This window comes from Delphinus delphis, chromosome 3 (genome assembly GCF_949987515.2).
Source record: "Delphinus delphis chromosome 3, mDelDel1.2, whole genome shotgun sequence".
NCBI lineage: Eukaryota > Metazoa > Chordata > Mammalia > Artiodactyla > Delphinidae > Delphinus > Delphinus delphis.
Genome location: NC_082685.1, coordinates 66,127,011 through 66,152,916, shown reverse-complemented (window position 1 = coordinate 66,152,916; position 25,906 = coordinate 66,127,011). Strand labels below are relative to the sequence as shown.

General features: G+C 36.7%; 1 protein-coding gene across 1 annotated transcript in view; it reads left to right on the top strand.

The window, feature by feature from the left end:
- Positions 1 to 25,906, top strand: part of ADAMTS19 (ADAM metallopeptidase with thrombospondin type 1 motif 19) — a 285,910-nt gene that overhangs the window by 174,432 nt on the left and 85,572 nt on the right. The window contains exons 12-15 of the mRNA XM_060008921.1: positions 3,203 to 3,333; positions 4,270 to 4,442; positions 15,348 to 15,475; positions 19,554 to 19,674. Of these exons, the coding sequence (XP_059864904.1) occupies positions 3,203 to 3,333; positions 4,270 to 4,442; positions 15,348 to 15,475; positions 19,554 to 19,674 (553 nt within the window). The remainder of the gene's footprint in view (positions 1 to 3,202; positions 3,334 to 4,269; positions 4,443 to 15,347; positions 15,476 to 19,553; positions 19,675 to 25,906) is intronic.

The window sequence follows — 25,906 nt, the reverse complement described above, 5'->3', positions numbered from 1 at the left end:
GCGCATGGGCTCTTCGCTGCGGCTCATGGGCTTCTGTCTAGTTGTGGCGTGCGGGTTTTCTCTATCTAGTTGTGGCACGTAGGCTCCAAGGCGCATGGGCTTTGTAGTTTGTGGCACGCAGGCTCTCTCATTGAGGCGCGTGAGCTCAGTAGTTGTGGCCCGTGGACTTAGTTGCCTCACGGCATGTGGGATCTTAGTTCCCTGACCAGGGATCGAACCTGTGTCCCCTGCATTGTAAGGTGGATTCTTTACCACTGGACCACCAGGGAAGTCCCAATTCAAAATGATTTTGAGGATAGGGATTTATCTACTATTTATAGACAGCATTTTCCAAATTAAAAGCAGCGTGTTTTCTTTCTTCTCCTTTTCTCTACTATCATCTGTATTTACATTTATATTAACAAAGATCCAAGAGTTGATAAATGATTTGGTTTAAACCAAGAAATGTATGTTTTTTACTTAAAATATTTTCTAGGAATTGGAGGATGGGGAAGGAAAGCTAAATACAACTTACTAGAATTTTAGACTGTTTTGAAGGATGCTACATAATATATTTCAATTATTTACTTTCCTAAGTTCCTAAAGGATGAAATTACCACCATTGTTCTTTATTGAAAAAATGAAGGATGTAATATCCTTACAGTCACAAATTTGCATATGGAAACAGTTTATTGCCTTCTTTCTTCCTCTTCTTTCATCTAACAATGTATGTACAAGAAGATTTGTTTGGAGAATAATGTTTCCTTTGTCATCTTCATGAACCCCTTCCAATTGGATGTTTTCATCAACTTCCTAGGCATATTCCCATAGAAATTTGAGAGAATAGAAATATAGTCAAACTTTTTTAGGTCATGTACTGTCCCAGAAATAAACTATATTGTATATTTCCTTAGCATTTTCATAAATCAGACTGAATTATTTGATATGAGAAATTTTGAGTTTTTTAAATCATGCATAATATAATTTTTTGAAGCTAAAAAATACAAATGAAACAAAAAATCCTGCTAGAAAATTCATGAAAAGCAGCATTAGGATCATTTTATGTAAAACCCAATAGACTATTTTGTATAATAGTTTAAACAAAACATTTAACACTTTGCCCAGTGTTGAAACACAGCACCACCTAGAAGACAGAAAAGCAGGTTCTCCTTAGTTTTGTCCAGAGATCTGGTTATCTGCAAGGGGATGAACTTTAACTATTATACTATGCTTTCTTTAAATTTCACTTATTTGTGTATGCAAATTTGGCTTGCATATCTGTTTCCATTTCTCTTCATCTGCCAGACGTGTCTAGTTTAAATGACGTGCAACTCTAGATCTGGGTCTTTCCCAGAATATTTTTAGTCAGCTGTGAACTCTAGCCCAGCCTTTCAATGCCAACTTACTGCTAAATGGGCGAGGAGCTGTGATATGCACTCAGGGAAACACCCTTCACCTAGGCCAAAACAACTTGACCAATTGAAGTTTGACAGCTTTCACACTGGATTTTTTTTTTTCCATGAATGGCATAATGTCATTAAATCCTTAAAACCAGTAAGTTGTTTAAAAGTTTTCACAAGGTCTGTTTGTTTTCCTCCTTTTGCAATTTTGAGACTGAATCTTCATATAAAATCTCAATTTATTTAATGACAATCTTAGCATGTCAATACACTCTGAGTTGTTGAGGTTTTGTTTTGTTTTTTCCCAAGCCTGGATTTAAAACTCCTTGAATCCAAAAAAGGTTGAATTTAAAATCTGACATTATTAGAGAAAATCTGCAGGAACTGATTATTGCATAGAAAAGCATTAACTGGGCTCACACAAAACTACGTAGCATAGTTTTTTAAATTCTCTCTTCTAAAAACAGCATTTAAAAACATATTATCAAAATAAGCTTTAAAGAAACAGATCAGTTAAGGTCAGAATGAATAGAATTTTGGTGAGATTTCTGGAAACTTCTTAATAAAATTAATATAATGATATATAATTTGTTATTAGTATTTTTATTATAGTTAATCTTTATTAAATCTTTGCTAAGGACTATGCATTGTGCTTAGTTTCATTCAACTTCTGAAAATTCTATTAGGTAAATATCAGTATGATTATCGTTCACATTTTGAAATGGGAAAACTAAGAATTAGAGAGCTGCTATAATTTCTTCAAAATCCCTTATAAATCATGTTGCCATTAGTGCAAAATATCGTTTAGGACTGGAAGGATCAGATTGCTCAACCCTTGTGACTGTACAATCATTTATCTAAAATTTTTTAATCTTTACTTATTTCCAACATGGTTTTGTTTAATTAATTTTTACCTTTAATATGTTTGCTATGATCATGATAGATCTGATTTTCCAGGAATAAAGAGAAATTATAATAATCTGTCTACAAAGTCCTGGCAACCATTCCTCGGTGGCCACAGAAACAGCCTCTTTGGCTGTTTTTGTTTAAAGTTAATAATAAAATAAATATAAAAAAGAGAATGAACATACTCCTTTCTCTTCTTTCTTTGCTGTCTTTCTCAGTTAATAGATACCAAATAACCTATAGAATAATTGAAATGAAATGATAGAATTTCAAAAAGTAAAATTGTTCAAGTCTTTCAAATGAACAGCTTTTGAAAGAAAATTTGCTGTAATGTTAATGCTTGAATTTGACGGAAGCTTTCAGGAAAAAAGAAACAATATAAAGGAAAGTGCTAAAATTGAGTCATACTCTTTCTTTTTAAGTTACAAGGAGAGTACCCTGAATCACTGACAGTTTAAATCAAAATTGCTAAATTTGCTAAAATGTCTGCTTCAGTCTAGTTAAAGACATTTATATCTTATGTACCATTCTTATATTTATACTTGACCCTATGCTTTTTTGGTCCTCTCTTTTAAATTGTTATGTTTCTTAAAATGTGTTAGTTTTTCTTCCTGGCTGTACAACCTCAGATTCCTTCTTTGCCCTATCTCCGTCACAAGTACTGAATTCTCAGGGCTATAGTACAAATATCTGTGTGCTGTTCTTATGACAAGACTGTATGATCTGACATGAGAACTGGACCAGTGTATTACTATGACAATAAGCACGTGTCAACTTATTTTTGGTCTTTTTCAATTCCACACGTTTGGGGCTCTTAGCAGACCTGATTTAATCTCAATTCCAGTGACTCTATAGGCCAGTGAATGATTTTCCGTTGTGCCCTGATTTGTTCACCTAAGACATAACTTTTGGAATAGTGGTGTAAGGCTGGAGAGTGTACCAGCAGGACCTCAGCACCTGGACTCGTGGCTGGAGAGTGGAGCATGTGGAGTCCCTGTAGCCGAACCTGCAGTTCTGGGATCAGCAGTCGAGAGCGCAAATGTCCTGGGTAAACGCAAAGTTCCTGGATTGGGGGAGGGCATTGTTTTCTTCAAGTTTGAAATTAAAAGGTTTTACTGATAAACCATGTTGGGGGCCAAAGAAACTTCTCAAACCTCACTCCACTTTGGAAAACAGAAAAGTCCCTCAAATTATTTTATGTAAAATCTCCCTTCAAAGAAGAAAATAAGACCAAACTTTCTAAGAACAGATAATTAAACACTACACAGAGTGGTGTTTTGAGTACAAATCAAATTTTAAAATGTGTTGAAATAAGCAGGGAGAGATGTGTTAGAAAAAGTAAGTCACCATTAAAAGGAACTGTGAGAGAAGCCGGAAGCTGATAGGACTTCAGAAAGAGAGGGAATGAGGGCAACATGAGTGTCAGTAGAAGCTAAGAATGATGAGAAATGAAATCCTGCTGAGCACGTGTATGGATAGGGAGCGTCCAAGATCAGCTTGCTCGTCTCCATCATTCCTAGAGTGATCCTAGGAAAATATGGGAGAAAGTCATTTCAGCTTTATGCTTTAACTTTGGTGTGGATTCAGTGGCCCAGTTCCTCAACAAGAGATTTTAAAGAATGTATGTGAAAACCATAGAAGCAACTCCTTAATAATTCTTAGCCCCACTCTTTCATGGGAAGTACAGGCTTTCTATTTTGCCCCCAACTTCTGCCCTTTACCCTTCTATATCATTTTCATGGCAAATGGGCTTTGTTTCTCATGTATTTTGGAAATTAAATGGCTCAAAGGTTGGAAAAAATATATATTTTTAAATAAACATATGGATTTCCTACCAATTACCAATCATTTAATCTGTCCACTTTTTCAAAAGTAGATTTAATATAAAGGATTATACCTTATTAATATATTGCCTTTTGATTTTTTTAAATGAGTAGTTAACATAAAAAAAGATAAAATTGATTATTTGTACTATCTTTTCTAGGCTAGGTTCTGAAGCAAGGGATTGTAATGGTCCCAGAAAACAATACAGAATATGTGAGAATCCACCTTGTCCTGCAGGTTTGCCTGGATTCAGAGACTGGCAATGTCAGGCCTATAGTGTTAGAACTTCGTACCCAAAGCATGTACTTCAGTGGCACGCTGTCACGGATGAAGGTATGACCAACCAGATCGCCACCATCTTAGTTATGTAGACTTCTAGGTTTGCAAGGTGCTTTACAATAGTGGTAAATATTGTTTTACAGTTTATATTCTAGGTATTTCAGAGCTCTGTTTTTTCTACCTTTACTGACATATAATAACCACAAGCACTGACTAAAAATATATTTTAAAAATATAGAGATATTATACACCAATGAGATAAATTTTAAAAGGGTGACAATACAAAATGCTGGTGAGGATGAAGAGAAACTAGATCTCTCATACGTTGCTGGTAGGAAGGTAAAATGGAAGAGCCACTCTGAAAATTAGCTTGGCAGTTTCTTTAAGTAACTAAGCATACACTTTAGAAAACACAGTCTTGGTTATTTATCTCAGAGAAATGAAAATTTGCAACCACAAAAAAATGCTGAAAACAAATGGGCACAGCAGCTTTATTTTTGATAGCCAAACACTGGAAACAATCAAAAAGGTTCTAAGTAGCTGCAGAGTTAGCAAACTGAGGTATATCTGTGCCATGGGGTATTATGCAACAGTACACAGAACACTCTGTTAACATATGCAATGACCTGGTGGATGTCACAGCATTATGCTGAGTAGGAAAACCCAATCTCAAAATGTCTCACACAGTATGATTCCTCTTATATAACATTCTTGAAGCCACAAAAGTATCGAGATGGAAAACAGATAGATGAGTGGTTACCAGGAGTTAGGGGTGGTGGTGGGAGAGGGATGGGTGTCCCTGTAAAGGGGTAGCACGAGGTAGAACTAGAGATCTTTATGTAAAGTGCAAATTGGCTCATTCTAATCTCCCAGTTAAAGCATTTCAGAGACTTGCCGTAACTCTTCAGGTAGAGGCCAAATTTCACAACATGACATGCTCAGCAAGACCTTCTTTAGCCTGATTCCTTCTCTTGTCTCCTGCCTCATATAAAACCTCACTGTCTTTTCCTCTGTGCTCCAGATATTGCCCTTGTTTCACTGCTTCCTACATGTCATGCTTTCTTCCCCCACACATGGCCTCCAAACATACTGTTTCTTTATAGAAAGAAGAATAGAATAGAATAGTCTTCTATTCACACCATCCTTTTAATAAAGGTTAATTCTTTATTTCCAGATGCTTCAACCAACAAACTTTGGAGTCTTCATTTTCCATTTAGTTCTCTTTTACTGTACATTCAAAATAGCAGTAAAGTCACATGAGCCCTATCTTTAAAATACATCCACAATCTGATTATTGCCCAATATCTCCAGAGCTGCCACCCTGATATAAGCAACAGTGTCTTACCTGGATGATTGTAGTAGCTGTCTAACTGTTCTTTTTTTTTTTAATTTTTGCATTTTATTTTCTTTCTTTTTTTATACAGCAGGTTCTTATTAGTCATCCATTTTATATGCATCAGTGTATACATGTCAATCCCAATCTCCCAATTCATCACACCACCACCCCCAGCTCCCGCTGCTTTCCCCCTTTGGTGTCCATACATTTGTTCTCTACATCTGTGTCTCAATTTCTTCCCTGCAAACCGGTTCATCTGTAGCATTTTTCTACATTCCACATATATGCATTAATATATGATATTTGTTTTTCTCTTTCTAACTTACTTCACTCTGTATGACAATCTCTAGATCCATCCACATCTCTGCAAATAAACCAATTTCGTTCCTTTTTATGGCTGAGTAATATTCCATTGTAAATATGTACCACTTCTTCTTTATCCACTTGTCTGTTGATGGGCATTTAGGTTACTTCCATGACCTACCTATTGTAAATAGTGCTGCAGTGAACATTGGGGTTCATGTGTCTTTTTGAATTATGGTTTTCTCTGGGTATATGCCCAGTAGTGGGATTGCTGGATCATATGGTAATTCTATTTTTAGTTTTTTAAGGCTGTACTGTTCTCCATAGAGGTTGTATCAGTTTACATTCCCACCAGCAGTGCAAGATGGTTCCCTTTTCTCCACACCCTCTCAAGCATTTGTTCTTTGTAGCTTTTCTGATGCTGCTCTTTCTAACTAGTGTGAGGTGATACCTCATTGTGGTTTTGATTTGCATTTCTCCAATAATTAGTGATGTTGAGCAGCTTTTCATGTGCTTCCTGGCCATCTGTATATCTTCTTTGGAGAAATGTCTGTTTAGGTCTTCTGCCCATTTTTGGATTGGGTTGTTTCTTTTTTTAATATTGAGCTGCATGAGCTGTTTATATATTTTGGAGATTAATCCTTTGTCTGTTGATTCATTTGCAAATATTTTCTCCCATTTGAGGGTTGTCTTTTCTTCTTCTTTATGGTTTCCTTTGCTGTGCGAAAGCTCTGAAGTTTCATTAGGTCCCATTTGTTTATTTTTGTCTATTCCCATTACTCTAAGAGGTGGATCAAAAAAGATCTTGCTGTGATTTATGTCAGAGTGTTCTTCCTATGTTTTCCTCTAAGAGTTTTATAGTGTCCAGTCTTACATTTAGGTCTTGAATCCATTTTGAGTTTGTTTTTATATATGGTGTTAGGGAGTGTTCTAATTTCATTCTTTTACATGTAGCTGTCCAGTTTTCCCAGCACCACTTATTGAAGAGACTGTCTTTTCTCCATTGTATATCCTTGCCTCCTTTGTCATAGATTGGTTAACCATAGGTGCGTGGGTTTATCTCTGGGCTTTCTCTCTTGTTCCATTGATCTGTATTTCTGTTTTTGTGCCAGTACCATATTGTCTTGATTACTATAGCTTTGTAGTATAGTCTGAAGTCAAGGAGTCTGATTCCTCCAGCTCCGTTTCCCTCAAGACTGCTTTGGCTATTCGGTGTCTTTTGTGTCTCCATACAAATTTTAAGATTCTTTGTTCTAGTTCCGTAAAAATTGCCATTGGTAATTTGATAGGGATTGCATTGAATCTGTAGATTGCTTTGGGTAGTAGAGTCATTTTCACAGTATTGATTCTTTCAGTCCAAGAACATGGTATATCTCTCCATCTGTTGGTATCATCTTTAATTTCTTTCATCAGTGTCTTATAGTTTTCTGCATACAGGTCTTTTGTCTCCCTAGGTAGGTTTATTCCTAGGTATTTTATTCTTTTTGTTGCAGTGGTAAATGGGAGTGTTTCCTTAATTTCTCTTTCAGATTTTTCATCATTAGTGTTTAGGAATGCAAGAGATTTCTGTGCATTAATTTTGTATCCTGCAACTTTACCAAATTCATTGATTAGCTCTAGTAGTTTTCTGGTGGCATCTTTAGGATTCTCTATATATAGTATCATGTCACCTGCAAACAGTGACAGTTTTACTTTTTCTTTTCCAGTTTGTATTCCTTTTATTTCCTTTTCTTCTCTGATTGCCGTGGCTAGGACTTCCAAAACTTGTTGAATAATAGTGGTGAGAGTGGACATCCTTGTATTATTCCTGATCTTAGAGGAAATCCTTTCAGTCTTTCACCATTGAGAATGATGTTTGCTGGGGGTTTGTCATATATGGTCTTTATTATGTTGAGGTAGGTCCCCTCTATGTCCACTTTCTGGTGAGTTTTTTTAATCATAAATGGGTGTTGAATTTTGTCAAAAGCTTTTTCTGCATTTATTGAGATGATCATATGGTTTTTATTCTTCAGTTTGTTAATATGGTGTATCACATTGATTGATTTGAGTATACTGAAGAATCCTTGCATCCCTGGGATAAATCCCACTTGATCATGGTGTATGATCCTTTTAATGTGTTGTTGGATTCTGTTTTCTAGTATTTTATTGAGGATTTCTGCATATATATTCATCAGTGATATCGGTCTGTAATTTTCTTTTTTTGTAGTATCTTTGTCTGGTTTTGGTATCAGGGTGATGGTGCCCTCGTAGAGTGAGTTTGGGAGTGTTCCTTCCTCTGCAATTTTTGGAAGAGTTTGAGAAGGATGGGTGTTAGCGCTTCTCTAAATGTTTGATAGAAATCACCTGTGAAGCCATCTGCTCCCAGACTTTTGTTTGTTGGAAGATTTTTAATCACAGTTTCAATTTTATTACTTGTGATTGGTCTGTTCATATTTTCTATTTCTTCCTGTTTTAGCCTTGGAAGGTTATACCTTTCTAAGAATTTGTCTATTTCTTCCAGGTTGTCCATTTTATTGGTATAGAGTTGTTTGTAGTAGTCTCTTAGGATGCTTTGTATTTCTGCGGTGTCTGTTGGAACTTCTCCTTTTTCATTTCTAATTTTATTGATTTGAGTCCTCTCCCTTTTTCTTGATGAGTCTGGCTAATGGTTTATCAATTTTGTTTATCTTCTCAAAGTACCAGATTTTATTTTTATTGATCTTTGCTATTGTTTTCTTTGTTTCTCTTTCATTTATTTCTGCTCTGATCTTTATGATTTCTTTCCTTCTGCTAACGTTGGGTTTTGTTTGTTCTTCTTTCTTTCGTTCCTTTAGGTGTAACGTTAGATTGTTTATTTGAGATTTTTCTTGTTTCTTGAGGTAGGCTTGTATAGCTATAAACTTCCCTCTTAGAACTGCTTTTGCTGCATCCCATAGGTTTTGGATTTTCGTGTTTTCTTTGTCATTTGTCTCTAGGTATTTTTTGATTTCCTCTTTGATTTCCTCAGTGATCTTTTGGTTATTTAATAACGTATTGTTTAGCCTCCATGTGGTTGTGTTTTTTACAATTTTTTCCCTGTAATTGATTTCTAATCTCATAGCGTTGTGGTCAGAAAAGATGCTTGATATGATTTCAGTTTTCTAAAATTTACTGAAGCTTGATTTGTGACCCAAGATGTGATCTATCCTGGAGAATGTTCTGTGCGCCCTTGAGACGAAAGTGTAATCTGCTGTTTTTGGATGGAATGTCCTATAAATGTCAATTAAATCTATCTGGTCTATTGTGTCATTTAAAGTTTGTGTTGTCTTATTACTTTTCTGTTTCGATGATCTGTCCATTGGTGTAAGTGAGGTGTTAAAGTCCCCCACTATTATTGTGTTACTGTCCATTTCCTCTTTTATAGCTGTTAGCATTTGTCTTATGTATTGGGTGCTCCTATGTTGGGTACATATATATTTATAATTGTTATATCTTCTTCTTAGATTGATCCCTTGATCATTATGTAGTGTTCTTCCTTGTCTCTTGTAACATTCTTTATTTTAAAGTTTATCTGATATGAGTATTGCTACTCCAGCTTTCTTTTGATTTCCATTTTCATGGAATATCTTTTTCCATCCCCTCACTTTCAGTCTGTATGTGTCCCTAGGTCTGAAGTGGGTCTCTTGTAGACAGCATATATATGGGTCTTGTTTTTGTATCCATTCAGGAAACCTGTGTCTTTTGTTGGAGCATTTAATCCATTCACATTTAAGGTAATTATCAATATGTATCTTCCTATTATCATTTTCTTAATTGTTTTGGGTTTGGTTTTGTAGGTCCTTTTCTTCTCTTTGCTTTCCACTTAGAGAAGTTCCTCTGGCATTTGTTGTAGAGTTGGTTTGTTGGTGGTGAATTCTCTTAGCTTTTGCTTGTCTGTAAACCTTTTGATTTCTCCATCGAATCTGAATGAGATCCTTGCTGGGTAAAGTAATCTTGGTTATAGGTTCTTTCCTTTCATCACTTTAAGTATATCATGCCACTCCCTTCTGGCTTGTAGAGTTTCTGCTGAGAGATCAGCTGTTAACCTTATGGGAGTTCCCTTGTTTGTTATTTGTCGTTTTTCCCTTGCTGCTTCAATATTTTTTCTTTGTCTTTAATTTTTGCCAATTTTTTTTTCTTTTTTTTTTTTTTTGCTGTACGCGGGCCTCTCACTGTTGTGGCCTCTCCCATTGCGGAGCACAGGCTCCGGATACGCAGGCTCAGCAGCCATGGCCCACAGTCCCAGCCGCTCCATGGCATGTAGGGTCTTCCCAGACCGGGGCACGAACCCATGTCCCCTGCATCTGGAGGTGGACTCAACCACTGCACCACCAGGGAAGCCGGCCAATTTGATTACTATGTGTCTCGGCATGTTTCTCCTTGGGTTTATCCTGTATGGGACTCTCTGCGCTTCCTGGACTTGGGTGGCTATTTCCTTTCCCATGTTAGGGAAGTTTTTGACTATAATCTCTTCATATATTTTCTAGGGTCGTTTCTCTGTCTCTTCTCCTTCTGGGATGCCTATAATGCGAATGTTGTTGCATTTAATGTTGTCCCAGAGGTCTCTTAGGCTGCCTTCATTTCTTTTCATTCTTTTTTCTTTATTTTGTTCCACAGCAATGAATTCCACCATTCTGTCTTCCAGGTCACTTTTCCATTCTTCTGCCTCAGTTATTCTGCTATTGATTCCTTCTAGTGTATTTTTCATGTCAGTTATTGTATTGTTCATCTCTGTTTGTTTGTTCTTTTGTTCTTTTTTTTTTTTTTTTTTTTGCGGTACGCAGGCCTCTCACCGCTGCAGCCCCTCCCACTACAGAACACAGGCTCCAGACGCACAGGCTCAGTGGCCATGGCTCACGGGCCCAGCCACTCCGTGGCATGCGGGACCCTCCCAAACCGGGGCATGAACCCGTGTCCCCTGCATCGGCAGGCGGACTCCCAACCACTGCGCCACCAGGGAAGCCCTGTTTGTTTGTTCTTTAATTGTTATAGATCTTTGTTGAACATTTCTTGCATCTTCTCAATCTTTGCCTCCATTCTTTTTCCAAGGTCCTGGATCATCTTCACTATCATTATTCTGAATTCTTTTTTCTGGAAGGTTGCCTATCTCCACTTCATTTAGTTGTTTTTCTGGGGTTTTATCTTGTTCCTTCATCTGGTACATAACCCTCTGCCTTTTCATCTTGTCTATCTTTCTGTGAGTGTGGTTTTTGTTCCACAGGCTCAAGGATTGTAGTTCTTCTTCTGCTATCTCTAACTGTTCTTTATGCCTGTGTCCTCATACCTCCTTCAGTCTCAACATAGCCAGAGTGATGCATTTAAAATGTCAGTCATGTCATGTTATTCTTCCATTCAGAAGCCTTCAGTGTCTTCCCAGCTCACTAAAAGTCCAAAATTCTTCTAATGGTCTCTAAGGTCCTCAGCTCCCTGGCTTCCTGTTACCCTCTAAGTTCAGCTGTACTGTGCCCGCATCACACCTTGCCACCACACTGGCTCCCTTCTGTCTTAGTGTCTTGGAAGTTGTTGTTTTCTCTGGTGAATTACTTTTCCCAGATAGCAGTATGATTCATTCTCTCACCTCCTTCTGATCTTTTCATAAATATTGACTCAGTGCTTTTCCTTCCCCTGCTTTATTCTTTTTTCACAGACCTTATCATCATCTATCATAATATTTTTATTTTACTTGTTTATGTCCCCCCTCAAATAATAATTGTTAGAGCAAGAGTTGTATTTTATGCATCGCTATGTGTTTAGCACTGTAAGCAGTATCTGAACAGAGTAGACACTTAATAAATATTTAGTGAAAGAATGATATGTCTTATGGGAATTTTCTGTAGTGACCTATCCTGGCCCCTCTTCTCACTAAACATCCTTCTTGGCATAATCTTACTTATTCACTAGGTTTTATTTATCATCCAAATGCTAAAGGCACACAAACATTTATCTCCAACCTAGATCTCTCTGTCCTGAGCTCCTTACCTGTTTACCCCTATGTTGCATGAACTTGTCCACTCAGCATCCCATTCATCTCTAACTCAGCATGGTTCAAGTTCAACATACCCCTTCCCCTTTTCCTTTCTCTCACTCCCACCATCTCTCCTCTTACTGTGCTCTCTCATGGAGCATAGCATCATGATCAGCCTCATTACCAAGCTAAGCCAGAATCCTTCTGCCTCAATCTCCATCCCCCTGTAATCAATCAGCACACCCTGTTTGTCCAAACCTTTCTTTGTTTGCCAGCATCTTTGTTCATGATTGCACCACCTCTGACCTGGATTCTTCAAACGGCTTCCTCACTGTCTCTCTGACCCTCCTTCAGCCCCTACTCCTCATTTCAGACAGGCTGGCCTTTTTGAAGGCCAAAACCATCAGTCACTGTGCCAAGGAGTACCCTTCCACAAATCCCATTGCTGTCAGGACCAATCTCAAACTTTATTACTTGGTTTATAAGACCATTACTGTGACCTGCCCCCTTTAACGTCTCTGGCCTCATCTCCATCATTCCCTTCTGTAATCTCCAGCACGGCCAGGCCGAATTTCATTTCATCCCTCAGATACATCATGTTTTCTTAATTCTGGGCCTATAAATATGCACGTTTCTTGGCACAATATCCTTTCTTTCTCAAGCTTTAATCTCTTTCCCCGTTTATTTACCTTGAAAACTTCTACTGATTTTCTGGACTCAGTTTATGACAAGTTCTCTAGGAAAAAAGAATCCCGCTGATCTTCCATATAGGATACACACCCCTGCCAAGTGCTCCACAAGACCCTGCTGAAGCAGATTTTAATGCATCTCTGTTCCCTCTATTGTCTGTGCCTAGTGTACTGTCTGGCAGTGATTAAGCTTCTGATCGATATTTGTTGCATTAATTTAAGTATATAAGTAATATTTTTTCATGGTAAAAATAAAGTCAATATGACAGTTCAAATCCTGAAAATCATCATCTGATCCTGGGTTAATTCTACATCTGCCTCCAACTGGCTGTGTGATTTGATAATATTTACTTCATTTGAGACCTGTTTACTCACATGTGAAATAAGAGATAGGAAACAGGTTCCCTCCAGATTTTAAAAGAAAATCAGAGTTGTATGGGGGCCAATTTAAAATATTAAAACTGTTTGAAATCACAATTAAGGGAGCTCCTGACTCTTATAAAGTGTTGTTTATCATCAGAATGATCCTTAATAGATATTTATATAATTAGCAGGGTACCATTTTTGATAATTCTGTGACATGTATCAATCAAACATGTCAGTCTGTATGATGAATAAAAGACACAACAATAGTTTTTATGTATTAGAGCCATACGGAAGAAATTGAAATATACAAGTCTTTTAAAAACCCCAAGTTTTCGATACTTTAAAATGCAAGTGGCTATTTCTGTTTTTTTAGGTAACACATGAATCTCTGGCTAAGAGAATTAAATATAAGGTATCAATACAGTAGTGAACATTTATTTTTAGAGAAAAAAAGGTGCATGGCTTTAACATTCAGGTATTTTGCATACTCTGTGCTGAAATTTGGCTGAAATCCATGTTTAATGCATACCTTGGAAAGGGGTGGTCTCTTAAATCAAGACGGAGCCTGCCTGCCAAGTACTGGCATGTTACATGGATCACTATAATGTCACAATCTCAAGGGTGTACTCCAGGAAGGAAGACTGGTATCAAATTTTGATGTCATCTATAAGGCTAAAGTAAGTACAGTAAATTGACAATATGTAAAAGGAGGAATACAATGTTTTTATCTGAGTTCTTGCTTAGAATGTAAATGGAATATTCTAGACTAACTTCTTTCAACATCATTCTTATATCTGGTTTGCTCCTCTCTTCAGTGAAAACTCCAGAAAGAGAATAGTGAGGTGTGTGTGTGTGTGTGTGTGTGTGTGTGTGTGTGTTTGTATATATATGTCACTATTAAAGTGTTGCAATGACAGCAGCTGTTTTTAATTCCAAAGATATGACATAGTAAGTAATCACTGAATAAACGTAACCTACTTTGAGGTGTGAGAGCACACTGAACTGCTTTATTGCTGCGTATAATAGCATCTTAAAGGGAAATTTCAAAACCATTCACATTAAAGGCCATGGTACAACTCCCCAAAATTGTTCAGACCAGTATCCAGAAGCCACATGTGAAAACTGTTTGAAATGTTCAATTCTGAAGGCTCATTTAACTCTCTGTCTTCTCTTTGCCAAGTGATACCCTGTTCCATGCCTCTGGCTGTTATTTGGTATTTATAGAATGCCATCAGCATACGTGGAACTTTACTGAAGACATAAGCGAAGATCAGTGTCAGAGACTGTAAACTATCTTCCATTCTATTTGTATGAGCTTAATAAACAGTAAAGGGCCTGACTGGTGTCAAGCCAATAGAGTAGTAATGTAGCCTGGAAATTGCTCTGAAGTTTCTGATTTGGATAATCCTACTACTGGTGTTACCAAATACTACAGCTCCTCTGCAGGATGCTTAGAAATAGAAACGGCACTTTGAAACTGTTTTGCCACTTTCTGACTGAGCCTAATAGGCAAGTGTTTTAACTCTAACGCTCCTACCTTATTGTTTAAGGAAGCACTGAAGGTGACTGCCACCCATTCAAGAATTCTTTACCTAGAACTGTAGTTCTCACCCTAAACATCATACATCCTGACATGCTTTCTGAGTAAGCAATGAAGAGGGTGAGTCCCAGCTAGCACTTCAGCAACTGTGCATTCCAATGGATGTTCTCATGGGATTGTATTGCATTGCTAAACATCCTCGCAATGGAAAATCTTACAAGAATTGTTCATCTTAGAAGTTCTTCTTTCTCCCTTTACTAATTTTTCAATTAGAAAATGCCAAATGCATAGGATTTTAAATTAGTGTATTGGAATTTAGAAGTGAGACATCAAGAGAGGCTTCATGAATAAAGTAAATCTTAAATAGGCAGAAATCTGATATGTTCTTAAAATTAAAATGACTTCATGCCAAAAGATACGAGCAAAAAATGGGAGTATGCAAAATATTTTTCACGAAGAATGCTTGGTTTGTGTGTGGTAGAGGTTTAGTGCCAGAAAATAAAAAATGGTACATTTAAAAAATAATTTGAAGGCGTAATTCTTAAGAAGGAGATTAATATTCATTGGATACCTATTTTTGCTCAGGCATCGTCTCATTTACTACTTATAATAACCCTCTAGTATTATATATTCTAATAGTGCATTACTCAGTTAATATCAGATTATATTTTTTTACTCCTAACTGTTCTGAAAAATAAAGCTTGAGGCAAAAATATTTATGGAACAAATTTTGTTCATTTATTTTTATCCACTCTGTATGTAGAAAAACCATGTGCCTTGTTTTGCTCTCCTGTTGGAAAAGAACAGCCTATTCTTCTATCAGAAAAAGTGTTGGATGGAACTTCTTGTGGATATCAGGGATTAGATATCTGTGCAAATGGCAGGTGTCAGGTAAGACATTCCAAAAGGGAGAGTATATATGCTGAGGGAGGATTGGGGGACCTTCGAGCAGCTGCACAGTACAGTGGAAAGCTCTGCCTCAACTGTGATCTTCAGCAAGTCTGATCTGCTTTGAAAGTCCATTTCTTCGTCTGTATAATGAAGAGTTCAGACTAGAAAATATATAATACTCATTACTAGCTGAAAGAATCTGAAAATTTTATTCTGTAACGTACATATTACAGGTGTAAAATGGTGAGGCTTTGGGCATTCCAGACCAGAAACTCAAGCACTCCAGTTCTCCATGACTTGTGTCCAAGACTGAGCCATGTGGCAAAAACCTATAAAATCAGTCTTATTACTCAAAGTATCATCAACATTCTTGAATCAGCTGATTTCTAAATGTACATTCAATTTTTTATTATACTTAAGCATTTCATTTGCCTTTCTATTTCTTTTTAAAAATAATCTCCATCTACTATGTGCATTTATGTGCTTTTCTTTATTTATCATTAGAAAGGAGACATTCTGGGCTTCCCTGGTGGCGCAGTGGTTGAGAGTCCGCCTGCCGATGCAGGGGACGCGGGTTCGTGCGCCGGTCCGGGAAGATCCCACATGCCGCGGAGCGGCTGGGCCCGTGAGCCATGGCCGCTGAGCCTGCGCGTCCAGAGCCAGTGCTCCTCAACGGGAGAGGCCACAACAGTGAGAGGCCTGCGTACCGCAAAAAAAAAAAAAAAGGAGACATTCTGTTAAAATGAATATGAATAGTGTAGTGGAAAGATCAAACGCTAAAGCTTTGAAGTTGCTAGTTACAGGTCTGCCACTGTCTCAGGTTGGCTTCCCCTGGAAGATTATTATGCAGGAAGTATAATACCAGGTGTTTTCATGATCAACATGTATGCAGAGCGGGAAGGAGGCAGGACTGAGCACAGGGAGCATTTGGGCTTGGTACAGTCACAAGATGTCAGCTGACCGTGTGAGGAGCATTGTGGCTGGGATGGCTCTTCAAAGTTGTCCCCATTTGGGGTGAGAAAACCAGACCTTTTTAACCCCCATTATCTACTAGTGTTTGAATACAAGCTGTCCCAGGGGATGAGGGGGATGTGATCTTGGGAAACGCAGATTTCTTTAGGCTAGCCATTTTCTGAACAGGGCTGAAGGCTAAGAGCCATCAGCTGATAAATTTCCCAAGCGTGGAAGGAAAATATGTACATCCTTTAGTAATAAAAGAGGTATCTGAGTGGAGGAGGACTGAATCCACGACAACCACTAGGAAACTGTGTTCTCGGGAAAATCACTTAAAATATGTATGTGTCCATTAATCTGTAAAATGAAATAGGCAGGCCAGTGGTCATTGACTTTTTTGTGCAATACACTCCTTTGAGAATTTGATAAAAGTTTTGGTTTCTTCCTATAAAAAACGCATACCTGACCACACATGCACACACACGCATGTGCACACATGCTCCAAAATTTGAAAACAATTACAAGCTATGGATGGATCAATCTGTGGTCCAATAGAAGTCTATAGACTTCTGGATAAAAACTTGGAAACATCGTGAAACTTAAATGCTTTAGCAGCTCTCAGGTTCTTTATTTTGCCATCATGCTCTAACATTTAAAGCGTAGAATCATGCAGTATAATTGGTATAAGAGACAGTCTTATAATTACATATTAATTTCCTTTATTCTTTAACAGAATATGGCAGTAGCCTGAAATATAATTTTTCATTTGTCTATTTAAAAATCATTGCAATTATTTATCTATACATATTTTGTTTTCAAAACTGTATGTTGTGCAATTAAAACTTTTATCTTTATTTTATCATTTTACGTAAATGTCAGATTAGTATATGACTTAAACGAATTTATTTTTCAAAAGAAATTATTTTCCTAACTCTATATGCCAAATATAATAGCTTACATTGCTGTGCTTTTCACTTAACAGTATTGTGTAAGCCAGATCTTTTATAGAGTCCCTAGGTAAACATAAAAGTAACAGCAACAACAACAAAAAATTCTGCATAAGTGTTATGTGAACCTGATGATTATAATTAAAGTTCTGTGAAATGAGTTGTAACTTCTGACAGCATTGGAATACTTCAGGATTCTGGCTTTTTAACTAACATGCTTCATTCTGTCTTTCAGTATAATTAAAAGCATGCTTCCTTTTTTGTTTCTGACAACCCTCTGTATACTGGGTTTGGCTAGAGTGTTTTATTTTTATCATAAAACATACACCATTGAAGTTGAATGTAGAATTCTAAACTTGGTGAGTGGACTAAGGAGGGCAATTGAAAATAGACAGCTTTCTCCTGGTGACCCAGTTTGGCTCCCTGGCATTTCTATCCTGGAAGAGGATAGAGAAAACTCTCCTCTGTATTATCATGGTACCTGCCAGTCTCCAGCCTGCCATTGGTACTTCAGGTACCTGCCACCAGTTAAACAGTATTGTCTTTTCCAAGTCATTCATCCTCAACTTTTAGAGTTATGTGAGCATATTTCGATAAGTGTGGATACTTGAGGCTACCAGTTACAAAATACTAACTCTTTGATTCTTATTTTAAGCTTACGTGATTATTGAGCCATGGCATTATGTCTACCCCTGCCTTTTATTTTAGATTTTACAAACTTATACTATCCCAGTTACAAGGGTTACAAAAAACTAAGAGACAATGAGGTACTAATTTATTCAATCATTTAACTACTATTTATCAAGTTTATTATATTTGCTGAGAAACAAGTCGGATGCTAGGGATAGAGCAATAAAGGCACTTTTTATCATTTCAAAATCACTCTAAACTCTACTCTAAATTTTCTCCTCATTTGTACATGAAGGAGAGACTTTTTCTTTAACCCCAGGACTCTCAGGTCTTTTCATGGCTCCTGATCAGTGAACTCTGACCATATCTTTGTTGTATTTTGAGAATTTCCTGCGGTGACCGCCTCTTTCATCCAGAAACATTCTCTTCATTTCTCCCTGAATAAGCTTTGATTCGCTGGTCAGAGTTCTCCACTATTACATTGTTTTGTCTACTTCTTGACACTGATACACACCCTCATGACAAAGGGAAAGGATGCTGTATTATGCAGGTTTAATGCGATTTTTGCTTTCTTGGGATATTCATCCTGCAGCTGCATTTTATAACCTGCTCCTTCCCACACCCAACACCACCGACACCAACCACAGAAAAAGACCCTGGTTGTTTTTCTGTTTTATGTGATATTTAAAAAATTTATTTAAATAATTGTAACTTGTTATAAATGGATGTAACATCAGTCAGTCTTGCAGCTTCTTCTTGATTAGGGGTGATGGTATAATTCTACCATTTATTTCTGACAGTACAGACATTAACTTATGCACTTTGAGTATGCACAACTTTGCAAAATATCATATTTTCTGAACATCAAAGGGAGACCAACATTATTCACTAGAAAAGAGTCAATGATTTAATCTAAGAAGATTCATATTAACATCATTCTTCTGGGAACATATAAAAATTAATTATCCCACTGTTACTGTTTTCTTATAGCAACCATAGGTTGTGAGCACTTCTTACTCACTCATGCGTTAGATGCCAAAGAAGTTGGGGATAGAAGTTTATTGGTGAACTGTAATGAATGTAAACATTTATATTTGGTTTCCACAGAGTTAATATTTAATACTCAGCATCTCCTCTTCAACCACTTTAGGAGTGAAGCCACCCATCCATACGGTGAAGCTTATCTGTTCTATGTTGAGTAGAATGAATTAGATTTATCATGTTATATTTAATAGAAATGTGACTTCCTTTGGGATTTATGTAAATTGCATTTGTCTCAATAATAGTTTTCCAGATTGCTTTAGGATACCATTTAATTCTTAATATAAGAAAAATACTTTTATCACTGCCCTACTTTGGACAATTTACAGGTGGTATTATTTGACATGAGCTTGCTGTATTAGTTTGCACCAGAGAATATGGCATTTTATTAGTTTGTAAAATAAATATGTCTAGTTTGTAGAGACTGGGTTTGTCCTAAAGTAGTGGTTAAAAGAGAAAAGAAGAAAAAGCTCATTTTATGATGTACTGTCATTCTCTTGTTGCAGAAAGTTGGCTGTGATGGTTTATTAGGGTCTCTTGCAAGGGAAGATCATTGTGGTGTATGCAATGGCAATGGAAAATCATGCAAAATCATTAAAGGAGATTTTAATCACACCAGAGGAGCAGGTGATTATTGTTTTATTTTTTCAAGGTTAACAATCCAAATAATCTCTGGGGACAGATTACATTGAACTTAACTTAGAAATGACAGTTCTGATTCTGTTGAAGACTTTTGTAATGGGTATTGAATGATTTTTTGCAATGACATACAGTACATGTGATATGAGCCAGAAATTCTAACAAGCCCATTTCCCAATACTGAAAACATGAAATCATTTGTTGTGCATTTAATAAATTGGAGCAGCAAGGGAATAATCTAATTTGCATTGGCTAATGTTATCAGGTTTCTACAGACCTTATCCTCCAATGCAAATTATTGATGTCTAACAGAGAATGATGATTTGTAACAGCCTGAAGCAACTATTGAGAGTATTAGTCTTCAGGTTTTCAGCTTTCCATTTTCTTTATTTTTTTCCTAATGTTTTTACTAAATTCAAAAGGAATTAATTTTTTAGAAGAGAGAGTCTATAGCAATGTAGCATGTTGGAAACTATAACAGGGAGTCAGAAGATGTGGGCTGATGTTCCAGATATATTAAGAGAGGGAACATGTCCTCTCTTGTTGTCTTTCCTCATCTATAAATACTAATACTCAGGGGATATGAGGATGAACTGATGATGATTGATCTATGTAGTGTGAATTTTAAGGTGATCCACAACAAAAAGTGATATCTGTACTGAAATATAATAACCCACCAATAAGCTTTATATACAGAAAATGCTTTATACTGAAGCCCTCAAGCTTACGGAGAGGAAGCAGACATTTCTATGTTCACGTTAGTGTCTTACCTAGACATCTATCTATTGAACTATCTTAGTATTTATGATTCAATTTTCATTATCATTCATATTCTTACATTACATACATCAACTTTTTCCTTTTTTACATTTCTTGTTCAAATACCAAGACCTGACCTAAAAATATGTATTTGTTTTGATACAAAGAATAAGCCATTTATATTTGAATAATCAAGAAGACTGAGTTCATTCTAGATTTTAAAAAATCCTTCACAAAAGAAAATTAGACACAGCCCTCGAAAGCTGAATATAACCTTTCTCTAGGCCCCAGCAGAATAAAAGATAAGTGAGCTTGAAGAACTTGAAGCCTAAAAATAACTAAGGCCCAGGGTAAATTGCAGATCAAAATCTCAATCTCCAAAGCTGTGAAAAAAGGTGACAGGTCCTACACGTCAAAATCTGTCAGAACTCATTTAGAATAGTCAGATGGAGATGTAACAGGCTCTTATACTTTCACCTAAGTGCAATTATAATAAGCTTTTCAGCCTGATTGTGATGGGAGACGTTTTTATAGTGCAGAAGTTCAAATCAAGTCTGAAAGACTGAAGAGATTTAAAGACACTAGAATTTTTGAAGACTATTCCTGCATAGTTACTTAATTTGCATGGAAACAGTTCACTGAAGAATACCGATGCACATTCAGCACTGGACCTGTTTCTTAGTTGTAATAACACTTAATTTTTAAACTAAGCATTGACAACAGAAATAACAGTTAAAAATCAGTAATGCGGTTCATTCTGACTGCAGTTAGGTGGATACATTTTTCCCCCAGATTCCTAATTCAAATCTCCTTTGTTTTTATTGCACTTTAATTTCTACTTTTGTTTATTAGTTTGTTTGTAAGTTATATTAATGACATATGTTACTTGGAAAATGTCTAAAATGCCTACGATATTGGGAATATCAGAGACGAATAATGTTACTTCCTTACAACAATCTGTCTTCCTTGCAACTCTCTGCTAGTTTAACATTGCTTACAGGGAAGAGACTAGAATTCTTAACTTGGACCATAGGGCCCTGTATGGTGTTGTTCCTACTTGTCTCTCTGGCATCATCTCACACCAAGGTCACTTTCCTTCTCTAAGCTGCAGCCACCAGATCTGTTACAGACGCTCAAACTGACCATGCTCCCTCTAGCACCTTGCATTTAAAAATATTGTTGTGTTAGCTTCCCCTTAGCTTTGCCTGGTTAATTCCTAGATGTCACTTAGATCTCAGTTCAAATGTCACTTCTTCAATGAAGTGTTCCCTGAACAACCTCTACCTCCTATCACCAACTAGTTTAGTGATTCTTGCCATATTTGTATCTGTACGGTTCAGTTGTATGGTAATTTTCTAATTTTACACCCTTTGGTCTTTCCTGCTAGATTTTAAAGATCAGTGAGGAAAAGTATCATGGCTACTGTTGTTGAATACCCTATTCCCAATGACCAGTATAGTGTGTGATCCATTAACATTTGTTAATTTAATTAATAATGGAACATTATATTGTTACGACTTTAAAAAATACAAATCTGTATGAGTCCTTAATTATATCGTGGGCTTCATTTACTTGTGACTTTAGGAATGTGGTATTCATTTCTCTTGAGACAATTTTATCCTTGTAGTTTATGGACTTCCTAAAATTTCTTGAAGGAATTGTAGCCTTATTTGGTCCAGTTGGCCATGCACACTGTATATATTGTATGAGTAACACATGTGCAGACACGTGTGGGTGTTTTTAGTCCCTGTGCTCTATTTAGAGTTTGCTAAATCATTTTTGTTGGAGCTAGAAAATCAACTTAAGAAGAGAATTCTTTTTCCTTTGTACATTTATCATGTCTTTCATTGGAACTTGCCTGGCCAGGGGATAATTTTTTAAGGGATTTTTAAAGGTAAGTTGTATATTTGGCCACTTGTGCAACTATATAGTTATCAATCTACATTTAGAAGAAGGTGGGCATAAAACCTGTTATTCCTAGTACAAGAGATGATGATACTAATCTTGTACAAGGAACACATGCTCTTAGGCTTTTTATTTGTATGTTTGCCACAGCAGTAAGAGAGTCATAGTGTCATGTATTCTACCCTGTGAAATAGTAGCAGCAGGCCATAGCTGGAATCAGACAGATCTGAGTTCAAACCTTGCGTCAGCTAATTACTAACAAGGAAGTCTTGAAAAAGGCAGTTTTTTTCTCTACCTTTATTTTCCAATCTATTAAATATCTACCTTAGATGGTATCATTATGGCTAAATGAAATAAATTATCTATAATTGTGACTAGCACATAGCAGTTGATCAAAATGTGGCATTTATCATTAATACTACCGAGAAGATAATGATTACTTTGGGCATTTTAAGATGGCTGATTAAGAATGGGATCTCTGGTTATGAAATAGGATCTTCCTATGTACAAAGCAAACTGTCCAACGTGAGGATCAAATTTATGACCTTGACATCACAGGTTTTATTTCAACTTCTGAGCTCAGCAGTAACCACTCGTATATTCACTTCTTTTAAAAATGTGCATTCTCAATTGTGCTAAATGGCTTATTTACTGAAAAATATCTAGAGCCTCAGTCTTCGGCTATCCCTCTTCAGATGTCTTTGCTTAATATTTTTCTTGCTCTCTTTCTTCTTTAAACTTAATCTAACTCACCTGTCCTCCAAGCCTTTTCAATTGAATAATTGCTCTATATTATATATTGCTCTATATTGCTCTATACTATCTGTAGTATATAGATATTACTATAAACTTATACGTAACTGTTGTCCTAAAACACAACATACCTCTGGGTTTCCTGCTAAACTCAAACAGGAATTTACAGTTACTACCTCTCCTCTACTTTTCTCTATCTACTCTTCTTTTTCAACATCCTGAAACTTATCATCTTCTCCAAACACATTACTAAATTTATTTGCTCAGAGATGAACAGTTACCTCTTGATTGTGACATCCAATGGGCTCTCCTTGGTCACCTTTCTCTTTGATGTCTGTACAGCTTTTTGCACCAACAATTCTTTTTAAAATATTCTAATTCATAAGATCCTACTACATCAAAATAGCCAGATCTCTACCTCTCATGATTATTCCTTCTCTGTATTCTTTCCTAATTTTTTTTTTTCAGTCTCTCTGTTAAAAACCATAGGGCTTCCCTGGTGGCACAGTGGTTAAGAATCTGCCTGCCAATGCAGGAGATATGGGTTTGAGCCCTGGTCCAGGAAAATCCCACATCCTGTGGAGCAGCTAAGCCCATGCACCACAACTACTGAGCCTGTGCTCTAGAGCCCGCAAGCCACAACTACTGAGCCTGCGTGCCTAGAGTCCATGCTCTGCAACAAGAGAAGCCACCACAGTGAGAAGCCCACACACCGCAACAAAGAGTGGCCCCCACTCGCTGCAGCTAGAGAAAGCCCGCACACAGCAATGAAGACCCAATGCAGCCAAAAATAAATAAATTAAATAAACAAATTAAAAAAAAAAAACATAACTGTCACCGAGGTTGCATCCTTGACTTCTCCTGTCTCTCAGTTTTCTCCGTTAACTCTCATGGCTTAAATTACTGCCTCACAAAGGTACTTCAACAGGCTGACCTTTTCCTGGAGTTGCAGAAGTTCCAGAGTTCTTACTGGATATTTTTACTAGTGTGTTATACTGTTTTGTTAAAAACAAATTGCAAAGCCAAACATCAGATTATTGCCCAGACTTGACTTCCATGTTCCTATAAACGATGGCTGCATTTGCACATAATAATGAAGAATTGTGTTCAATGTTTATTTCCCCACTTTCTATTGGTTCTCAAATTCAGAATTTGTTTTCTTTACTATGCCTTCTGGTTTTTCTACCTTAGCCTCTAGCACTCCTGGATTTTTACATTAGCCTCCTGACACTGTTATCTACAACTATATCGCTGGGCATCTTGCATACTGCTGTCAGATAAAGCCTCTCCAAGCTGGTATCTAACTACCACATTCCTTGCTGTAGAATGTTCAGTAGCTTCAAATGGATAAATTCAGTGTCCTGGGCATGCATTTAAACTCTCCTAATATAGCCAAGTTCTTACACCTTCTCATTCTGTCAGAATTATTATATTTCTGTGGTCCTAAAAATACCACTTACTATGTTACTTTTCTTTACATTCAGTGAACTCATTCTTTTTCTATATGTAGTTGACTCTTAAATAACAAAGGTTTGAACTGCATTGGTACACTTATATGTGGATTTTTAAAAATAGTAAATACTATAGTACCACACGACCTGCAGTTGTTTGAATCCACGGATGTAGAGCCACGGATACAGAGGGTGCACTATTTATTATACTCAGATTTTTTTACTGCATGGAAGATCAGTGCCCTTAACCCCTGCATTGTTCAAGGGTCACCTGTATATCCAAATTCTATACGTTCTTCAAAGACAGTTAATCTATCTGCTTCTTTATGAAGCTTTCCTTGACTATATGAAATGTTCTCTCCTCTGAATCATTGTGACTCCTGCTGATGCCAGTGTTTCTCAAACATAAGTAATGTATATAACCGCTTAAAAGAAAAAAAGGAAAAAAATCCCACTTCTGTGAGTTAAAATAGCAGCGAAACTTTTGAGTATTGACGTGATCAGAGAAGGGGGACAGTTTAAACAACATTGATTTACATTCTTCAGCAGGGAATTAAACTATTTTGAATATGATCTTTTTAACATAAATTTGGAAGTTTTATTTAAGTCGTTTTTATGTAAGATATTTGTGCCTTGTCTTGATTCAATTATAAGCTCATTGAGTACACAGACCTTCTTACCTTACTTCAATATACCAATAGACAGTAAACATTTGTTTCCATTTTCATTGCTGCATATTGTGTTCATATAACAAAGTGGAAGTGCTTGTATGATTTGGTGTTACTAAAAATGGTTAAATTGAGTAAGTATTATTTGCTAATGGAAATGTTGATTTGAAAAGCACAGACCTCTAATCCCGGACACTACCACCAGGTGGGGTGTCTGTGACCTTTTGGTAAACACCAAATAACTGTCAACAGTTTCAGGAATTTGAATTATTGATCAACAGGAGACAACTCTGGGATTAGCTGTTATACCTTTTTAACGTAGCTTTGAAATTAGACTTTTATCAGGGCTGTATGTAGCTACACAGAAGTACTAAGAAGACTATTAAATGTTATTTTACTATAATTTTAAAGCATAACTATTAAGACAAAAGTTGGCATCTGCTGTCTTTTCTGTACCAAATGAAGTCTTGATTTTGACTTTTTATGCACACTTTCTCTTCTATCCAGCTTTATCTTACCGTCTTATTTCACTTCAGGCATTACATTCCTAACCACTGCTGAAGAATATTTCCTAAGAAACACCTAATTGTATCTTGCTCCTAGCCGTCTGACACCTTCCAGGGTGACACCAGATTGCTTGGTGTGGCCTTATTACACTTCTCTCCAGCCCCAGATTCAAAACCC